Source organism: Delphinus delphis, chromosome 10 (assembly GCF_949987515.2).
Source record: "Delphinus delphis chromosome 10, mDelDel1.2, whole genome shotgun sequence".
Lineage (NCBI taxonomy): Eukaryota > Metazoa > Chordata > Mammalia > Artiodactyla > Delphinidae > Delphinus > Delphinus delphis.
The window spans coordinates 100,232,724-100,246,958 of NC_082692.2; the positions used below are offsets into that span (position 1 = coordinate 100,232,724).

At 52.7% G+C, this 14,235-nt stretch overlaps 1 protein-coding gene across 1 annotated transcript in view; it reads right to left on the reverse strand.

Moving 5' to 3' along the window:
* Window positions 1-11,914, reverse strand: part of FGD5 (FYVE, RhoGEF and PH domain containing 5) — a 115,549-nt gene extending 103,635 nt beyond the window's left edge. Inside the window, exons 1-2 of the mRNA XM_060023110.1 lie at window positions 11,816-11,914; window positions 1,018-3,703 (exon numbers count right to left, since the gene is read on the reverse strand). Coding sequence (XP_059879093.1) covers window positions 1,018-3,703; window positions 11,816-11,828 — 2,699 coding nt within the window. The 5' untranslated portion in view covers window positions 11,829-11,914. The remainder of the gene's footprint in view (window positions 1-1,017; window positions 3,704-11,815) is intronic.
* Window positions 11,915-14,235: the final 2,321 nt, after the last annotated feature.

A 14,235-nucleotide genomic window follows, 5' to 3' on the forward strand; every position in this document is an offset into this window, starting at 1 on the left:
GGGGAACCACGTGAAAAATTCAGGAGAATAAACCACACAAACACTTCTAGTGTCTACACTCCAGAGAAAGCTAATGCTAATTGCAAATCATTCTTATCTATTCATTACTGCAGGTCCCCTGGGAATTCCGAGCAGCAACAGCTGTACCCAGCTGCGATGAGTTACTGCACACGAGGGGAAAGAATCAGGGTTTCCTTTAAAATCACCACCATTCTGACTTTTCATTAATTCAGATCAGGTGCCCCCAAGCGTGTAAATGGTTGAGGCTGAATCGCAGTGCCTTTAAGTTGCATCCATGGTGCATAAAAAACAGCAAGATTTGGCAATTATCCACCTGGGATGGTCAACAGGACATTCAGTCAGTCTCGGGAAGGTGGGGTCAGAAAACCGCCACTGTTGTCAATAATTGCAGTGTTTCACGCTCACTTCCAAGGTGACTGAGTCCAAAAAAAAAAAAAAAAAAAAATCAGCCTGGACGTACCTCTTAAAGACCTCTATTCAGAAATTTAGCTCAGGGCACCCTTAGCTCTTTAAACAATTTAAATAAATTGTCTTTTCTAGTTCCTTTGAACAGAGTATATATTGACACAATAAAAAGGTCTCAATCTCAATTTAGGGTATTTTCCTGATGGTGAAAGATGTTTAGTTTGACAAGATTCCAGAACCTTCTCTTTTGGTGACTTTCCCAGAAGGGACTAGTAAAGCCATCTACCTAGGAGATGAGAAATGTACCCCAAATAATAGAAATACATACACTCACATGGGCACTATATTTGGCATCTTAGCCAAATACTTTCAAACAGATTAGGTACTCTCATCTTTTCAAACACTCTGCCTAGAGGTAGCACAAATCCATTTCCCAGATGAAGTAACTGAAGCCACTCACCCCAAGCCACAAAGCTAGAGAGAAACAGAGCCTGAGGCTAAAAAGCAAGTCCGTTCTGTCCCCTACGCCTAAGCTTGCCTCTCGGATAGTTACACCTGGCGAACAGCAAAGGAAATGTCATTTCACGGTACCTTTCTGCCTCCTGGTCTGCACTCTGCTGTTTGCTCTCGAAGGCGTTGAAGCTGCTCATGTCCACATAGCCGTCATTCTCGTTTGCTGTGGACAGGGCTCTGCTCTGATCTTCAAACAGCTTCGTAAACGTCCCGGCCCTTGGGGGCCTCCGAGGTGGAATCTGGATATTTTCATAGTCCGAGTTCATGGCCGGGATGTTCTCGTAGTCCGAAGTGTCAGCGTTGGGGAACGAGATGGAGCGCGGCTTGGTCAGGGGCAGGGGCAGAAAAGGAGGCCGGGAGCGGTCCTCGAAGGACTCCACCCTGGACACCGTCCTGCTGAAGGGGACGCCCTTCCTCTTGCCGTCCCTGTAGAAGATGAGGGAGGAGGGCGAGTCGCAAGCCCGGAGCTTGCCGGTCCTCGCTCTGAGCTGCGGGGAGTTGCTGAGGCTCCTCCGGTCCATCTCCAGGAGCCGGGCCGGCCCATGGTAGCTGGACTCTGAGGAGGACCTGGATGAAGACACGTTGACGTCCACGTGCACCTTGCTCTCTGTCTTCTTCTTAAACGTCAGTGCCAGGAACCGCTTAAAGGACGGCTTCTTCTTCTTGGTGTGCTTGTCCGGGGGCTCACTCTCCACCAGGAGCGAGGGGGAGCTCTTTGTGATGGGCTTTTTGGTGATGCAGGCCAGGTCAAAAGGGGGCGGGATGTCAACCACGGAAGACGGGGTGGAGGTGCCGCTGGATGGGAGGTGGCCCCTCTGAGAGAAGCTGCCAGAGGAGCCAATCACGCAGGGCAGAGAGAGGTTGTCGTCCTTCCTCTTGATCCCGTGGCCGTCTAGGCCACACGCCTCGGGCTCCCGGCACAGGGACATGGGGATCTCTCGGCCTTCCACGGAAAACGATCGCGGGTACAGAGTGAAGGCTCTGGGCTTTGCTGGCAAGGCCCTGCCGACGTCCAGCGGCTTCCCCTCCAATGACAGGACCGCCTTCCTCGCCTCCTTGGTGACACCCCCAATGCCAATGGCTGATGAGCCAGCTTCCGGTCCCGTTTCTTCCGGGACAGTTTCTGGGACGTAGCCAGCCATCTTCCCGGAGTGGGGCCTGGCCCTCGTGGTGACATTCTTCCTGTCGATGGGGACCAGGCTGCCCTCCGCATCAGAGCTCACCTCTTCCTTCAATCCACAGCCATTCGCGGTGCCCGAGGCAGCCTGTGCCTCAGGCTTCTCCTCCTCCCCAGGGTCCACCCCGCACGCCAGGCCAACGCCCATCTCATAGGGGTTGGCGAGTGCGTCGTCCACGGCATCCTCCTCCTCTGGCATGACCACCACGTCAGGGACAGAGGGTCCCTCCCCGGCGCCACCCTGCAGGGAGCCACGCCAGCCACATCCAGGCCCAGCCACGGGGTCCTGCTGCGCCCGTTCCCCTGACCGCGGCTCCTGCTCGGACTCTAAGCTTTGTGCTGACTCGGAATAAGGAGAGCAGCTCTCGCTACAGAAAGAGGTGCTCTCGCTTGGGAAGAACTCGTAGGGACGTCCTAAGAGTGGAGCCACAAAGTCGTCCACACAGTCCCTCTCGAAAGGAATGATCTGGCAGCTCTCCTCAGCTCCTTCATCCTGCACAGGGTCCTCACCTTCTTGAGGGTCCCCTCCTGCCTCCTGGGTGACCACTGCTGTTGCTTCTGTGTCAGGTTTCTCTTTCTGATCAGCTGGCTCATCCTGACCATCCTGGCCACCACCTCCTGGGGCATCTTCACACGCCTCCTGGGAGACGTCAGGGCTGTCTGTCGCCACCTCCGCCTCCGGGACACCGGGGGCCAACCCCTCGTTCTCTGGGGGCTCCTCGCTGCCATCGGCAGCGTCCCGCTCAGGGGGCCCGTCAGAGCCCACACACTCGTCTGATGCCCCCAGTTCTGTGTTGGTGCGGCCTTCCTCACCATCCTCCTCTGACTCCCCGGGTGTCACAGGCAGCCTGGGCTCCTCACCACGAGCTGCTGGGTCCTCTGCATCTAGGTGAGTTAGAATGATATCGCTTGGAAGGACCGCCTCTCCATCCCCAGCACCCCCGTCCTCCAGGCTGTACACGCTGTGTTCTTCCACCTGCTTCTCCTCATCGTCACTTGTGAACTTCTGCTCCTCTGCCCCCGGGGCACAGGCACAGTCCTCCACCTCCATGTTCTCAGGAGTGGGGGTGACGCCTCCATCGTCCTCTCCACCCAGCACCGCTTCAGCCGGGGCTGCCCAGTCCTCTGCAGCTGCTGCCCCTTCCTGCTCACACTCCTTGCCTCTCTCTTGGCACTCCTCCCCACCGCTGGCCTCTGGAGGCACCGTGACTGCATTCTCCACGGAGCCCCCATCCCTGGGTCCGTCCTCTGCTGCCGGAGCCCCGGGGGCCACGATGTAATCCTCGTCTGCCTCGGGCTCGGAGCATTCCGGGGTGGACCGGTGCTCGTCGTAGAGCCCCCTGTCTACGCAGGGCAGCTTCCCATTGCTGCATTTGTTCAAGCTGTTGATCATGTAGATGCTGGCCCTCCACTCACTGGGGGTAGCCAGCCTGGGCTTTGGGGCGATGGGGGGTTTCGGCCCCCTGGACATGGAGTTGGGACTGTGAAGACACTCGCGCCGGGGTGACGAGGAGAATTTGGGTGCCGTCACTGGCGTGAGGGAACTGGCAGCCTTCGGCTTAGGAGCAACTGGTGGTTTGGGTGAATCTAAAGGATGAGAATAAGAAAAGGAGAGAGAGAAGGTACAGTTACCATTATTTCCTTCCACTCAGAGTCTCCTACTTACCATTCACAAGAGAACACCGAAGATGGTTTCCCAACCCACGTGAACCCAATCTACCATGTTCTGTCAGGTTTACACCCTCCACCAACATCTTTAAAATCCCTCGACCTTCCAATAAAGATTCATTCTGTAAACAAGGTGAAGAGATCTTTCTTCTATGCACAGGCCAGCTAACAGAGCCCAACTGAATGACACCCTGTGCTCCTCAAATAAAGGTGTCCAGGTCGTTGCACTCATCCACTCAACAACGACGCAGTAAATGCTTTCGATGTGCACCGGCCCATGAGACACTGCTGGTCCCAACAGTCAGATCCCTGCTGCCCTCGTGGAGCCCACAGTCATTCCACCATTCATTCATTCTTCTATCTATATACGCAGCACTGCAGATGGCAGAGGCTTCTAGGACCAAGAAGAGAAGAACACCTCTGCTGAAGACTCACAATTGAATCAGGGAGACAACACTAACAGAACAAGTGGAGGACTGAGCCACAGACCCTTGGAATATGATGACTGAATATTTCCCTCCCTCCAGAATGATACACCACAGGCTTGGGATGGTGGCATATGATTCTTCTGAGGGTCACCTCTGAATTCTACATGCTTCAAGACTGGTTTCCAGCTAACTGCCCTGCCTCCAAATTTCACAGGAGAAATTATATGGTATTTTCCAACATGGGATATTTGCAAAAGGCCTTATCCCCTGTGGATGTTGAGGATCTATCAGCCATGGCAGAATAAAAGATGTCGCACAACATGCACGTGTGACAGGAGTTAGGGAAGCACGAGTTGCCATGGCTAGGGAAGACCTCTCGGAGAAGGTGAAATTTCAGCTCACTTTTGCAGGACTGGAGGGACCTGGACAAGCGGAAGGAGTAAGGGAGGAGTCGCCCACTTCCAAGTTCAGCACCTCTCCTGCCACAGCCAGCCCATGCCTTCACACCTCCTGCCGTGCCTCCGAGCCCCTGTCCACACTGCAGGCAGGGTGAGGAATGCAGATTTTCATGAAATGCAACTCCATCCTGCCAACTTCACTTCAAAAGCACTGCCTGGCTGTTCACTGCCCAGGTTTAGGATGTACAGGTCCCTCCTTCAGTCCACTCTCAACTCCCAGTTCCATCCCCACTAAGCCTTGGGTGTGATACAAAGCAGCCCCAGCATGCCAGCCCGGCTTGTGACAGAAGGAAGACTGAGCACAGGGTCTGGAGGTCTGTCAGCAAACTCTCCTCCTCCCCACACATTTGACTCCCAGCTCAATCCTTGCAGCATCTAACCCTGGTCATCTCTAATCCAGGGCTGTCTGACAAATATAAACGTGAGCCCCATTTATCATCACACACGTAATTTTTAATTTTCTCACAGCCACATTAAAGAGTCAAAAAGAAACAGGTGAAATTAATTTTAACAGTACATTTTTCAACTCAATATATCCCAAATATTATCATTTTGGACATTATCATGTGATCAATGAACCATGTTTGCATCAACATGTAATCAATACACAAAAGTCATTAACAAGGTATGTGACACTCTTGTTTGTCCTAAGTCCTCAAAATCTAAGGTATATTTCACACTTGCAACACATCACGATTCAGACCAGCCACACTGCAAGTGCTCAGTGGCCACGCGAGGGTGGTGGCTATGGGGCCAGCTAGCACAGCTCTAACTGATTTTACCCCATCTCCATGGGATTGTCCCACTGGCCCCTCAGTTTCAGTATATCTGAGGCCAAAGTCAGTATCATCCCCCCGAAACTGGCACAGCTATGCAAAATTCAGCTGAGGAGCCCCAAAGGAAATAAAAAAGGCCCAGGACAGCAATAAATAGGGTTATAAAGCCCATGCACTCTGGTCCTGGAAGGGCCTGATTCCAGAGCCTCTGTACATTGCTCATAAATCTAATGAACCTAGTTGTATGGTTTCCCAGGACACAGCTAATTAGTGGGGGGTGGAGGTGCAGGGAGAGCAGCAACACTGCCAGTTGTAAGATGTGGTAGCAAACAGCAAGAAATGGAGAGAAGAGGCACAGCTGTCAAGACTTTAAAGGCTAAAGCAACCACTGCATCAACGCCCTAACCCACACCTACATTCATCCGCACCAACGCCCAGGCCAGCCACTGGCATCCGGATAATAACCCAGAGTCTTCAAGATAAAAGAAATGACTTCCCAACTTTTTGTTTCCATACGCAATCAAATATATCCTAATTTAGAAAAATTTCTGTCCAATTTAGTTTAAAACAAACTCGAATATTTGGAGCTTAAAGAGCTACCTGTCAATGTGGAGTAACAGGGGCCTTTGGAGCCTGGTGGTCTGGGTTCAAATTCCGCCGTTGCCACATATAAGCTATGAAACTGACTCTCAGATTCCTCATCTGTAAAATGGGTTCAACAGTAACACCTATTATGAAGAGGTTGTTATGAAGAGTAAAAGATATATATTAGCAGGACTTCGCATAGACAGGTGTTCTCAATAAGCAGTAGCTATTATTGTTCTAATAAAGTCAGTCCTTCCCTACCCCACATCTTCCCCTGGTATAAGTCTTGCTCTACACAGATATATGATGTATACGAGCTTCACGCTCTCAACATCAGGTGTCAGGCATTGGCATGAAATTATTCTTTGGGGGTGGGGACTCTCACTTCTCATCCTTAACAGGTGGTATTTCACATGGGCACCACGAGACCTGACAGAGGTCATGGAAAATGACCGTCACCTAGGCTGCATCGCTCCCACCGCCCCCCATCCTTCATCCAATCAAGCTATTGATCTGTGGGCGCCATCTCCTCGGAAAAGATTACAGTGGGTGTCTGAGGCGTGATCCTGAAAGAAAATGCCTTCCCCACAGGAGCCCCTAAGGAGTGACAGGTACACAGTGTCCATGCCCTGCTCCCAGCTCTAGAGCTCAGGGCGTTTCATCCACATCCCCTCTGAGATCAAAGGATGCCAGAGTCAGAAAGGCCTCGTCTGACAACTCATTGAAAGATGAGGAAACTGAGGCACAGAAAGGGTGGGTGACTGGCCTGGAATACTCAGCGAGTCCAGAGCAGGGCCCCAGGAGAATGGGTTTTTTTTTTTTTAATAATAGGATTTTTTATATATACTTATTTATTTGGCTGCGCCGGGTCTTAGTTGCAGCATGCAAGATCTTCCTTGTGGCATGCAGGATCTTTAGTTGCGGCATGTGGGATCTAGTTCCCGACCCGGGGTCGAAGCCAGGCCCCCTACACTGGGAGCGTGGAGTCCTAACCACTGGACCACGAGGGAAGTCCCAGAATTGGGGGTTTCTTGCTTCCTGGTCCACTCCCTTGAACCTCTGCCTTCACCTTTCTGCCACTGAGCATTTCTTCTACAATGCAGACTCAGGGCTCCCAGCAGAGAAGGGCAAAACGCAGGAAAACTGAGGCCAGGGAGACCAGGGACCGCTAACCAGGTGAGAAATTCACATAAGGCTGAGTTAGAAGGACTAACTGTGACCATAAAGTGAATGACTGGCTTTCCTTTGCTCCTATCCACTTTTCTTTAATCCAACTCCATTAAATAGGTATTTATCGAGCACCTACTATTTGCCAGACACTCATCTAGACTCTTTAGATACATCAATAAACAAAACACTGTGTAGATGCTGCTTAGCCTTGAGCAGAAGGCCATGCACACTCCAGCTAGTGTGATGAACAAACTAGAAGTGGTGAGGATGGAAGGAGGGAGAGCAGGGAGGAGGCGCCTGAGATAATCCAGGCCAGAGAAGATGGAGGCCTGGACCAGGCTGTAGCAGTGGAAGTGGTAAAAAAAAAAAAAAAAAAAAAGAAAGAAAGAAAGAAAAGGATTTACAGACAGTTTGGATTTGGGGTGTAAGAGAAAGAATAATAAAGGACAACACGAAGGTTTTGAGTCACAGCAACCAGAAAAGTGAATTTGTTACCAACTGAACTGGGGAAGGCTGCAGGTGCCAGGGGAGGAAACCAGAATTTCGATTGGCACGTGTAACATCTGAGTTGCCTATCACAGCCCCGGGAGGAACTGTCAGTGGGCTCTCGGATGGACCAGCCTGGGTTCCCGGGAGAGGCCTGGAGGCAGCCATCACAGAGACAGGATTAAGGCATGAGCTGGGTGAGCCCACCAAGTGACTGAGCGGGGGCAGAGACAAGAGCAGGGCCCAGGAGGGAGCCCCAGTGGCCCAAAGGTTATGAGAAGGAGCCAGCAAGAGAGACAGAAGAGGGAGGAGAGAAAATGAAAAGTGTGAGAGCTTCCAGGTCTGCTCCCTCCCTGCTTCCCTCACAAAGAGGAACCACATAGAGCCCCTGCCCTCAGTACAAGGGTCTCAGACCAGTTCTGCCCAGAGAAGACCCAGGGGACAGATAGCACCAGGGTGCATGCTGAAGGACAGGGAGGATTTTAATAATCAAAAAAGAGGTTGGATATGATCCAGCAATCCCACTTCCTCAGCATATATCCAGAGAAAACCTAATTTGAAAAGATACATGCACCCCAACGTTCACTGCAGCACTATTTACAATAGCCAAGACATGGAAGCAACCAAAATGTCCATCGACAGAGGAGTGGATAAAGGAGATGTGGTACATGTATACAATGGACTATTACTCAGCCACGAAAAAGAATGAAATAATGCCATTTGCAGCAACATGGATGGACCTAGACATGATCATACCAAGTGAAGTAAGTAGGACAGGGAAAGACAAATATTGTATGGTATCATTTATATGTGGAATCCAAAAAAAATGATACAAATGAACTTATTTACAAAACAGAAACAGACTCACAGAAAACAAATTTAAGGTTACTAAAGGGGAAAAGTGTGGGAAAAAATAAATTAGGAGTTTGGGATTAGCATATACACACTACTATATATAAAATATATAACCAACAAGGACCTACTGTATAGCACAGGAAACTCTACTCAATATTCTGCAATAACCTATATGGGAAAAGAATCTGAAAAAGAATAGATACATATATATTGTATAACTGAACTGCCTTGCTGTACACCTGAAACTAACACAACGCTGTAAATCAACTATACTCCAATATAAAATAAAAATTAAATTAAAAACATTTTAAAACAAGAGGTTGGGTGTTCCAGGCAGAAGGAACAGAATGTGCAGAGGCCCAGAGACAGTTAGATGCAAGCCCTTTGGGAGTAAAGAGTCCAGTTTGGCTGAGCTTTAGAGAATGGCAGGGATGGGGCAATTACAGGATAAATCAGAGCAGGGCTTTCCTCCTCTGGGCTGAGCTTAACTTTCTGACTGTCCAGAACCCAGCATGGACGGAACTGCTGGACCCTCTGGCTGCTGCATGAACCTTCTCTCTCTCTGTAACACAGAGCCTGGGGGGGCACAGCCTCCCCACCCTGAGGTACCAACTCCCAAAACCTCCTGGCAATTTGCTACACCTGAGGATGACTCGAATGCAGAATACCCTTTGAGCCAAGAGGCCAAGAGTTAACTGGGGGTGGGGAGTCACAGTGACAGGAGGAAGAGATTTTTAAGAGCTTCTGGTGATAGAAATCATCCCCAGCCAGGCCCCTGGTACCAGTTTATATTTTCTCTCTCCATTTTAATTAAATATCTGCCACTCACACATCCATGTTGCTGTTCCCTTGCCGGCTCTGCAGAGTTTAAATCAGAAGAGGTACCGAGAGGGGCACTGGACTGGGAGTCAGAGCTCTGATCTCCACTCCTGGCTCTGCCTTTAACTGAAGGGGAGACCTTGGGCAAGTCCCCTCCCCTCTTTGAGCCTCAGTTTCCACATGTGCAGAGTGAGGGGACTGCACCAACCAGTCAGTAAGTGCCTTCTGCTTGCTCTGGCCGACAACAGCCTTTTAAACTCATGGCTTTTCTGATGACGTCCCCTGACATTCCCATCTTCAGCCCCTGTGTCTGTTTCAACTGCAGTTCACCATACTCCCCCTGGAACTCTCATAACCGTATGTTCCAAGAGTAATTATCTTCCAATTTCACCTTCCAATTGCATCTTAATTTAACTTTCATTGCTGGGTGCCTGCTGGAATGTCCCAGCGAAGCCTGATGATTTCTAATTAGGCTGCTGTTAGGCTAGTCCAGTGATGCACGACAGCGCGGGAAGAGCATGGGTCCCCAGCTCAGACAGACCTGGACTCCAACCCCAGCTCTGCCACACACTAGCTGTGTCACAATAACTAAGAGGATGGTGGTTACGAGATTCAGTCCCATGGAGTCTATGAACCACTATGCTGCATGATCGGGAACTTCAGAGCCTGGCACACAGAAATCATTATATGAGGTCTAGGACTGCCGTCACACTGCAAAAGTAACCAGGTTTATGCTGGAGGCAAATGACTGGATGGCAGATTTCCTGGGACCAAACCTGCCTTTACGTGTATTCCGGCTCACTCCATCCCCCAGATTCTCAGAGAAGGGAGGGCTTGCCCAAGCCTCATGCAGGGAAACGTGGGAATACCGGATCGGCTCTCACCATTGTTTTAAGCGAGTTTTATTAGGAGTGTAGGAAAGAGCTAGCCTGGCTCTGTCCAGGCTGTGCCAGATCAGGCAGCAGTCCACCTCCTTCCTACAAGGAGTGGCTTGCTGGGCGCTGAGACCCTGCCCCAGCCTTTTCCACTACTCAAAAGGGGAATCCCTGCTCCCACTCCCACCTCCTACCCTGCGACCAACACTCACTCACTGTCCAGGTGCGTACACGCCCAGCAAAACAGGGCCTGGACACAGGGAGGTGGCTACCACACTCCCAGGCCCCCAAGTCTCTCCTTTGTCAGCTCAATCCAGCCAAACGTCTCCCATCTGCACCTCACTCCTAAGACAATGACTTTTTTCATCAAAAAGATTATACAAAGAAAAAGCCCACAACACACACACAAACACACACTTTTTACACATACTCAGGGCAGCAGGATATGGTTCTAAGACAGCCAAAATGGTGGCTTCCTGTTTCTTCAGGGATGTGTGTTTTGGAGTACGGATTCGGACAAGGGTGTTGGTCGGAGAGAGAGCTGCCTTCTGCTAAATTCTAAGAGAAAAATATTAAAAGAGCAGTAATCGCTCCCTGTCAGGCAAATGAAGTTAGCTGGGGCTGCTGCCTTGCAAACTCACCTCTAGGAGGAAACTTTCTGCCCTCCCCGCGGAGGAGTCAGGAACCCGAGAACTGGGTTCCAGGCACCGCCCATCTCTGACTCTCCGTTAATAAACCTGTTAAATGGCACTCCTCTGGAGGGATCATTATCTACTGTCAAACGCGTTCTGGACTTCACGGAATCCCTGGCCTAGCAAAGGCAGATATGGAGAGCAGAGAAGCAAGGGCTTGGGAGGGAACGCCTGGAGTGCGGCTCAGCCTTGGCGTCCCCTAGGCGTTCGGTCCCCTGGGGGAGGCACAAAGGCGGCCCCGGGCCACAGCACTGCAGGAGGTTGGGGTGCGCTGCGGGTGTGTGTGTGTGTGTGTGTGATAACCTAGGGCTTTTTAGTTCCTTCGGAGAGCGAGCTCCAAGTCTGGGCGTCTAGAAGAGAGAAGGGAGCAAGAATCCGCTAAGGGCGCGCCTCGGAGTAGCGAGGGACCAGGAATAGACCCCGCAGTGGGGAAGACCTCAGACGGTTCCCGTGGGCCAGGAGGGGCCTCTGAGGGGCCAGCGAGGGCCTGGCGGGGACCCCGAGGAGCAGGAGTGAGAATTTAGGGTCGCGACCAAGTCGCCTTTGCGAACGGAGCGTCATTCCCCGCTGCGAGGGGACCCTCAATACCGGGACCGCGGTGGGAGCGGGATACGGCCGTACGTGGCCAGGGTGCGGCCTCGCCGAGACCGAGGGTGCGTCCCCGAGGCTGGGCGTCTCGGACAGGGGCAGCGGCCCCCGATGTTCTCGTCCTCCTCGGCGAGGGCACTCGTGACCCGCCCATACCTCGGCCGAGGCAGAGCAGAGTGGGAAGGTCGGGGGTTTCTCGGCAGCTCGCTCCCGGCGCCCCGCGGGCTACAACTTGGAGCGCCTGGCGGGGGCCCCTCGCGCGCGTCCCTCGGCGCCTGAGGTCGCGCGGAGCCTCCTACCTGCTCTGTTCATCTTCCAGCGCGCGGAGCCAGGGACCGCCCGTCGGTGCGTCCGTCCTTCCGAGCACGAGTCCGCGCGCCGCCTCACTCCATGGCCGCCCCGCGGGGCCCGCACCCCGTGGCGCCTGCCCCGCCCCCGGCGCGCGCCGGACTTCGCGCAGCGCGCAGGGCAAGTGGGGGCTTGGGGGGTGCGAGCCTCCGGGGCTGGGCGGGGCTGGGCGGGGGCAGGGAGGGGAAGGGGCGCGAACGCAGGGCGCGAGCCTCCGGGGGCGGGGCCGGGGGCAGCGGCCGGGACAGCGCGCGGTGTTGCGTCCGCTCCTGGCTCCCAGCTCCGCGCGCGCTGCGCTCTGGTCGCCGCGCCGCTGCCCGTGCCGCCGTTGCCGCCGCTGCCCCTCCGCCCCCTCCTAGACGTTTCCTCCTGCTCCCGGAGAGGAAGACTTTTTTTTTTTTCTCTCCCCTTTCTGCTCTGTCAGGGATCGAGGGAGCCGAGGGGCGAGGCGTCCCCGCGCACATTTAAAGGGGCCATGGCCGCGGGGACTCAGGGAGCTGCACGAGGTTCAAGGCACGAGGGTGGGAGGGGCGGGGTGAAGCTGGCGAGTTGGGCTTCTGGGGACTTCCTGGTCCCTTCGCCCAGCGGACCGTCTATCACTTTATTTTCAACCTCGGGCGTTCATTCAGTCCTGGGCCCAGCACCGTGCTGAGCGCAGAACAAGACAGCCCCAAATTCTTGCCCTAGTGGAGCTTAAATGGGATGTCAGTGGAGACACAAGACAAATAAGCAATAAACATCGTTTCAGAGAGCGATGGGTGCCTTGAGGGAGATAAAACAGGGTCGTGGGGCAGAGTAATTTTTAAAAATGCAAATTCTCAGGGCCCGCCCCAGACTTAACTGAATCAGAAATCCCATGTTTAACAAATCCTTCAGGTCCTTCCGATGCAAGCTAGTTTGAGAACCTCTGGAGTAGAGAACAGGTGATCAAGGAAGGTCTCCCTGAGGAGGTGACATTGAAAGGGAGACCTGGTAGATGAGGAGCCTTTGTCCACTCAGCGCTCACCAGCCAGCACCTCGCTGGGACCAGGCCTGGTGCTGGGTGACATGGATGACTCAAGCCTTCACCCTTGAGCACCCGTTGGATTGGCCACGCAAACATAGGCAGTTCTGCTTCCCTGGACAAGTGCTGGGATGGGGACAGGAGCTTGTGGGAACTCAAGAGGTGGCCCCTGAGTGGAGAGGGTTCCAGCAAAAAAAAAAAAAAAAAGGCCTTTCAGATGGAGGGAGTAGCTTGGGCAGAGACTTAGATGTGTGAAAAGGCATGGCCTGATGGAAGAGCCGTGAGGGGTTTGGCAAGGCAGGGAAATAGAGGGTGGCAACATCTGATAAGAGGCACAGAAGGTTGGGGTGAGGCGTGCTTTGAAAGCCATACCAAGGGCTTCCTTCCATCAGCTATTGAAGGCTGAGGGCAAGGGTCATGTCTCTCATCTATAACTGGCAGCCAATACTTATAGAGCACCTACTGTGTGCCTGGCAAGGTGTTAAGCTCTGTACCTGCATATTTACTCATTTAAGCCTCACCACAACTTTATGAAGCTGGTATCAAAATTCTTCCCATTTTACATTTGAGGAAACCGAGTAAACTAAGAGTTCACATGAGCTTTCCTGACTGTTCTTGCCCTGGCTGTCCCATGTCTGCATCTCCAGGACCCAGCTCAAGGTGTGGCTTGGTCATTTAGTAGTTTGGTTGTGAGCCCACTACGTGCCAGGGTGTAGGCTCGCAGCAACGCCAGCACTCTGTGGGAGGGTGTGGGGCTGGGGCATCTCAATTCATTCAGGCGATTCAGCCAATGTATCTACTATGTGGGAGTAGGTGTGGGGGGGACATGGAACATATCCCCCTGCACCACCACCATCCCTTCCTGTCCCTCATTTGGGGACAAGAGGCCCAGAAATGGCCCCATGCCAGGGTGATGACTCCAGGGCAGGGGCTGTGTCTGCTCTGCTTACCGCTGCAGCCCTGGCATCTAATAAAGAACCCAGCACTTAGTAGGTCTTCAAAAAATATGTGTTGTCCACAAAAATAAAGGCCTGGGACAGAGGTTCAGACTATTGTTTGGGATCACTTTGGTTTTCTGGGACTGAAGGTGGCAGAGGCTAGAATTTTTGTGACTTTGACCAGTTGTGCTGGGAGCTTGTGAGGAGGCAGAATTCCAAATGGCCACGAGACATTTCGCAGCCTTGGCTGTCCTCCCTGAACCTAGATGCCTTCGGTCCAGCATTTGGTCCAGGCAGTCCCAGACAACCATATGTTTTCATTGCACAGATGAAACACTTCTCTGAGCATCGTCTGTGGAGCCCAGCAACAGCAGCACTCAGAGGCTTCTTAAGAATGCAGAATCCCAGGCCCCACCCCAGTCCTACTGAA